Below are 6,049 nucleotides of genomic sequence, written 5' to 3'. Positions count from 1 at the left end.
TCTCTATTGTGTCGTGTACATTTACATTAAATCATTAAATGTTTCATTTGCTGGGTGCGCACTTCAACTCCCTTCCACCTATAATCAAACTTATTAAAACACAACATAAAGCAGGGGATAAAGTGGGTCCGGATGCTGCCGCGGCTCCCAGCTGACAGTCAGCTGATGGCCTCTGACAGTTGAAGGGAGAAAAAAAAAACTTTTGTTTCCGTGGGGCCTCTAATATGTTAATTAGCTGCGCGAGTGCGCGACCCGATTGGCTCCTGGTCCGAGTCAATTTTCCGCTCGGAGTTACGTCAGGGCGGCTGCAGCGCACTTAAACTCATCTGCCGTGTGCTCCGCCGTAGAAACTCGGCCCACCACAGCTCGGCGGCTCGCGCCCTCCCTCTCTCTCCTCCGGCTGCTCTCCGCCTGCGCACTGAGTCCACGAGGGAAGCGTAAAGTGTTAAATGTTTGAAATACAAAACCGCCGAATTTCACATGCTGAAAAGGGACTCCGCTGCTCGTGCGCGCGGCACCGCTGCGTCTGTGCACTAGACTCCGCAAAGAACAACTCCTCTCGCGCGCCTGCAAGTCTGCGGCTGCAAACAGGACGCTGAAAGAGAGAGAGAGAGAGAGAGAGAGAGAGAGAGAGAGGACGAGAGAGAGAGAGAGAGAGAGAGAGAGAGAGAGAGAGAGAGAGAGAGCGACAGAGAGGGGAAAAGCCTTCTCCTTGTTGTTCTTTTTTTCTTCTTCTTCCAGTTTGAAGACTTAAAAAAAATCAAACTGGCTCACGTTCTTCCCAACCAGCCCAGTTTGACAGCTGCGCTTCAGCCCGGTTGGAGGACTGTCAGCAGCAAGAGGATGGCATCAGAGCTGGCAATGAGCAACTCCGACCTGCCCACCAGTCCCCTGGCCATGGAATATGTTAATGACTTCGATCTGATGAAGTTTGAAGTGAAAAAGGAGCCGGTGGAGCCCGATCGCAGCATCAGCCAGTGCAGTCGCCTTATCGCCGGGGGATCCCTGTCTTCTACCCCGATGAGCACGCCGTGCAGCTCGGTGCCCCCTTCCCCAAGCTTCTCGGCGCCCAGTCCGAGCTCGGGCAGCGAGCAGAAGACGCACATAGAGGATTTCTACTGGATGTCCGGTTACCCACAGCAGCTCAATCCAGAAGCGCTGGGCTTCAGCCCCGAAGACGCGGTCGAGGCGCTGATCAACAGCAGTCACCAGCTCCAGTCCTTCGATGGCTACGCCCGGGGCCAGCAGTTCGCAGGCGCGGCCGGAGCGGGAGGCACCATGCCCGGGGAGGAGATGGGCTCCGCCGCGGCGGTGGTGTCGGCGGTCATCGCCGCGGCGGCCGCCCAGAACGGGGGGCAGCACCACCACCATCATCACCACCACCACAGCGGCGGCGGCCACCACCACCAGGCGCCCGGCATGCAGTCCGGCGGCACCCCGGGGACAGTTCACCAACACATGCGCCTGGATGACCGCTTTTCGGACGACCAGCTGGTCACCATGTCGGTGCGGGAGCTCAACCGGCAGCTAAGAGGGGTCAGCAAGGAAGAGGTGATCCGGTTGAAACAGAAGAGGAGGACCCTGAAGAACCGGGGCTACGCTCAGTCCTGCCGCTACAAGCGGGTCCAGCAGCGGCACGTCCTGGAGGGGGAGAAGACGCAGCTCGTACAGCAGGTCGATCACCTCAAGCAGGAGATCTCCAGGCTGGTCCGGGAGAGGGACGCGTACAAGGAAAAGTATGAGAAGCTCATCAACAACGGCTTCAGAGAAAATGGATCCAGCAGCGACAACAACCCCTCGTCCCCGGAGTTTTTCATGTGAGTCTCCACATTATCGTGAAAAGAAAAGAAAGAAAGAGAACACCCAGATGTTTTACTCACTCCCCGCGTTCGAAAGTTTCCTTTATGAAACATTTTTTTTCATTATTAATTTGGCACAAACAGCCAGATTAAGGTCTACGTTGTCCACTTTTTTGATATTATTATTATTATTATTATTATTATTATTATTATTGCTTTTTTTCTCCTGAATATAGTTTGGTCAACCTGTGACTTTTTGAGGTTCATCACGTCCCTTTTTTTAAAATTTGGGACAGTCGTATTCATGAAACTTTCATCTATTTTCTTTCTTTTTTTTTTTTTTTGCTTGAATTTTGCGCATAGCCTATTTGCCAAACTTTGTTTTTTACGCTCCACCGTTGCTGATGTAGAATCGTAGTTTTCCCCCAGTAAAAACTAAATATGTGAAAGTTGACCCAACTTTACGCCGCAGTGTGCAAACAAACCGTGCATGCCAAGCAACGAGCAGCCCTCTGGAAGTTCAGCGTCCCCCTTTTTGTCCCCCTCATTGTTTTGCCTTTAATCCAGCCTACAGATCCCTGACAAATCTGTAACCACCGAGAAATAACTTTTTCTTTTTTTTTCTTTTTTAACTTTATAATTTTTTTTTTCTTTGCCAAATTGGAAGGATGATTGCAAGCTTGCCGTCGTGACGCCACCTCATCTCATGCCTTCGCCTGTTTTTTGTGTGTTGAACAACAAAAGGCGACATTCATTCATTACAAACTGTTCACTTTTTGTTTTTTTGGTTTTTGAAGAAATGTGTTATTGGACTGTCCTGCATGCTGGACATGCAAGGTTTCTTTCTTTCTTTTTTTGTTCTTTATGTGCTTGAGACTTTTCTGTCTTTTGTTTCTGTCGGGGAAACTCCAGCATGGCATCCATACTCCATTTATGAACTGCTCACTTTTTTGGGGACGGCAACAAAAAAGTGACGAGCCCTCCCCTCAAGTCTGCACCAACCGCCGCCCCCACACCTCCCCCAGACCCATCTGTCATGTATACCAGTGTAATTTCAACCGGGTTGAAGTTGCACCACCGTCGGCTGTCATTAGGATGCAGTGGGTGCCGTTTTGCATTCCTGATGGAAGCTGATCGGCGGGGATCCTGGTGCGGAGGGGGTGTGTGTGTGCGAAAAAAGAGACTGCACAGCTCAAGAAAATCTCCAGCCCTCCCCTCTGAAACTTTTGTCTGTTGTTTGCTGTTATTTAAAGACTTTTCCCATTCTGCATTTGTCATAATTTGACTATTTTTTTTAAATGCGTAATTTAAGTTTTTTATGCAACTTTGCAAGCGGTAAAAAAAAGAAAAAAAAGTGCTACAGGTTGAGGAAAATGAATTGCACTGCTGCACTGAGGTATTTTTTAAGAAGAAGAAAAAAATGTTTGTTAAAATTTTACAAAATGAATTGGCTTGGCTCCAGTTTATATATATGAAAAGAGCAGTATTGTGCAAAGCTTTAGCAGAAATGAAAGAGCTCACTCCGCCACACAATTAATTAAAAGCGGTTCTTATCAGGAAGTTCTTACAGCCGAGCTTTTGTGTTTTTCAACGGAACCACGTAGTATGGACTGAAATGCACTAAAATGATAATAAAAAAAAAATGCTTATCATGTGGAATTAAATCGTTTTTTTATTTTATTTTATTGTCCCCCCCCCAACACACTATCTAAGAAGAAGTTAGGTTTGACTTTCTGTTGCGACCGAACCGAACTTCTATGTCGTCTTTCTTTTCTCCTTCATTTTAAGTTCACGGGAGACTGTTGTTTTGTCTTAAACGAACTCAAGAGTTGCAAAGCAATAACTATTATTATTATTATTAGAACCAATAATGTCTGGACATTGTTAGATGGTCAGGGATTGACACCCTGCATGTACAAAATGGGGGAAGTACCATTCGCCAATAAATCTTGAAAATATGTTAATTAATCTCTCATCTTATACATAGTATATATATAAATATATATTTTGCTGTGCAAAATTATTTCACTCACTAACCATATGTGATGTTCATATGTGCTCGTTTTTTCATTTCATACGATTCAATGATATGCAATAAATGTATGCAATTGTATTCAATGAGTTTCTCCCTTTTTCTTTCAGTTCGTCCTGATTTCGTTGTTTTTGTGCTTGAATCATGATGAATGAGAGCGCGATGGAGACAAAAACCGACTCACTCTGAACGCACCTTCCTCCTCCAGCAATAATAAACTCACAGCGGAGGAAAACTAAATTTTCAAGGCTATTTAACAATCTTGGCCAATCATATAAAGTAAGGGAGCTGAAAGCCACACGGGTCGTTGGACTTAGTCTCTGACGCATGAGCGCTGCAGTTAAAGTGTGTGTGTGTGTGTGTGTGTGTGTGTGTGTGTGTGTGTGTGTGTGTGTGAGAGAGAGAGAGAGAAAGAGAGAGACATAGAGAGAGAGAGAGAGAGAGAGAGAGAGAGAGAGAGAGAGAGAAATTGCGAGCTGAACGTCTGGTGATGTGCCGATAAGGACACAGACAAAGTTTCAGACACCCAGTCAGCCACATTTAAGCATGCTTTGCCTCTCACCGGCTGCTCTCAGGACAGAACATAAAATAAAATATTGCAGGTTTATTATAAGGAATATTAATAAACAAATACACTGCAATTGAAAAATTATTCTCACTGTATATTGATCACAGGAAGGCAGAACATGTTTTATGCAATCTCCATCCATTTCCATCAAACTGTTAATGTGTCTGTTATATAATACAAAAAACTCCCAGTGTTTGTCAGTTTAATTATGTGCCCCATGAACACGGAAGCACAATATGATCTATATAATTAAATCCCTGTTAATCCTACAGTAAAATGCGCCTTGTAATTAGTATATGCATGTGAGTTCATCTCTGCCTGCCTGCGTTTGAGGGTGTGTGTGTGTGCGTGTGCGTGTGCGCCCATGTCTGTGCATTTCAATGCCAATGTGTGCGAAAACGATGAGGATTTCTTGCATGTCCCGCTCTCCCTTTCAGCCGTTCCCTCACGTCTCGCCCGCTGACCCGTGCATGTGCTCCTGCTGTCGGTGTTTTTGTGTGTGTGCTGTTTTTGGACGCGGTGTGCTCACTGTCACCGGTCTGTCCTTCTCTGGTTTGGTGCTTCATCCTGTTTGTCCGAAGAGGTGCTGCTGGTGCTACCGCTGGTTCTGGTGCTGGTGGTGGTGAGGCGGCTGGATGTTTGGCCCCGGTACAGCCATGCTGCTCTCAGACAGGGGAAAAAAGAAAAAAAAAAGCAGGGTGGTGGGGTGCAGTGAGGGCGCAGTCATGTCAGGCATGTGAGGGGGCGCTGTGGAAGGTGCTGATGTGGCCGGCCTTTCATGCACGTTCATTATTTGACTTTGGAAGTTTTCTCCTGTGTCTCTCATGGCCAGGATGCAGCGCGTCTCTCGCTAGAAAAGGAACAAATCTGCAAGAAATGCAGAGAGTAAGAGTGACGGTGCCCCGGGAAGTTCGGGGCGGGGAGGAGGTCTGGCCTTGAGGCCATCTTGTTTCACTGTCCCAGAACAATTTGTTTGTTGAAACAGGAAGGCCGGGGTGAAGAAAGTTTCCCCTCAGGACTGATTCAGTCAGTCGAGATACATATATATATTTTTTTTTTATTTTTTTTTGGTAAAACTGCACCACTCATGCGTGCGGATATAAAGGGCACCTTTCATGGAAAACGTGCACACGAAGCACCGAGTGATCGCTGCTAATCCAGCTGTCACAGGCATGCCATGAATTTGATATCTGTTGAGGTAAAACAAGAGGGAAAAAATGTTGAGCACTGTCTGCTAGTGATGATTCGTTACGTCGCCTGAAAAAGGTCTCCGTTGCGTGCGATTTGCTCCACCGTCCTGCTGCTGCTGCTGCTGCTGCTGCTGCTGCTGCTGCTGCTGCTGCTGCTGTGGCCTGAAGTGGCCAGAGTGAAGCCAGAGACAATAGTTGGGCTGAATTAAATGATTTTACTGATGATTAATAGTGGTGCGGGCCAGTGGCTAGTGCAATGTGGAGATGATAAATCGTGGGTGCAGCCTGGTGCAGCTGTGCCAGTGTCGGGTGCTAAACATGCACACACCTCGCAATTTACAGCCGAGTTTCCAACTTCCTCAATTTATCTAATTACATCTATTTGATGTGAGCAGTGGCTTTATTTCTGGTATTTCAGAGGAACCACAACAGTGCGCAATTACACAGACAAAACTTATTT

The 6,049-nt window shown here is 46.8% G+C and overlaps 1 protein-coding gene across 1 annotated transcript; it reads left to right on the top strand.

Annotated features, from left to right (window-relative positions):
• Positions 1-336: 336 nt before the first annotated feature.
• On the top strand, positions 337-1,860 carry mafa (MAF bZIP transcription factor a). Its single transcript, XM_076023531.1, has one exon. The coding sequence runs from the start codon at positions 844-846 to the stop codon at positions 1,819-1,821; it is 978 nt and encodes a 325-aa protein (XP_075879646.1). The 5' UTR covers positions 337-843; the 3' UTR covers positions 1,822-1,860.
• The last annotated feature ends 4,189 nt before the right edge of the window (positions 1,861-6,049 follow it).

This window comes from Nelusetta ayraudi, unplaced genomic scaffold (assembly GCF_046127955.1).
Source record: "Nelusetta ayraudi isolate G7.1 ecotype Tasmania unplaced genomic scaffold, CSIRO-AGI_Nayr_v1 ptg000002l, whole genome shotgun sequence".
Taxonomy (NCBI): Eukaryota; Metazoa; Chordata; class Actinopteri; order Tetraodontiformes; family Monacanthidae; genus Nelusetta; species Nelusetta ayraudi.
The sequence above is the reverse complement of the archived record's forward strand: the minus strand, read 5'-3'. Positions and strand labels throughout refer to the sequence as shown.

Coding starts and splice junctions, on each gene's coding strand:
- mafa (XM_076023531.1), top strand. CDS start 844: ATGGCATCAGAGCTGGCAATGAGCAACTCCGACCTGCCCACCAGTCCC.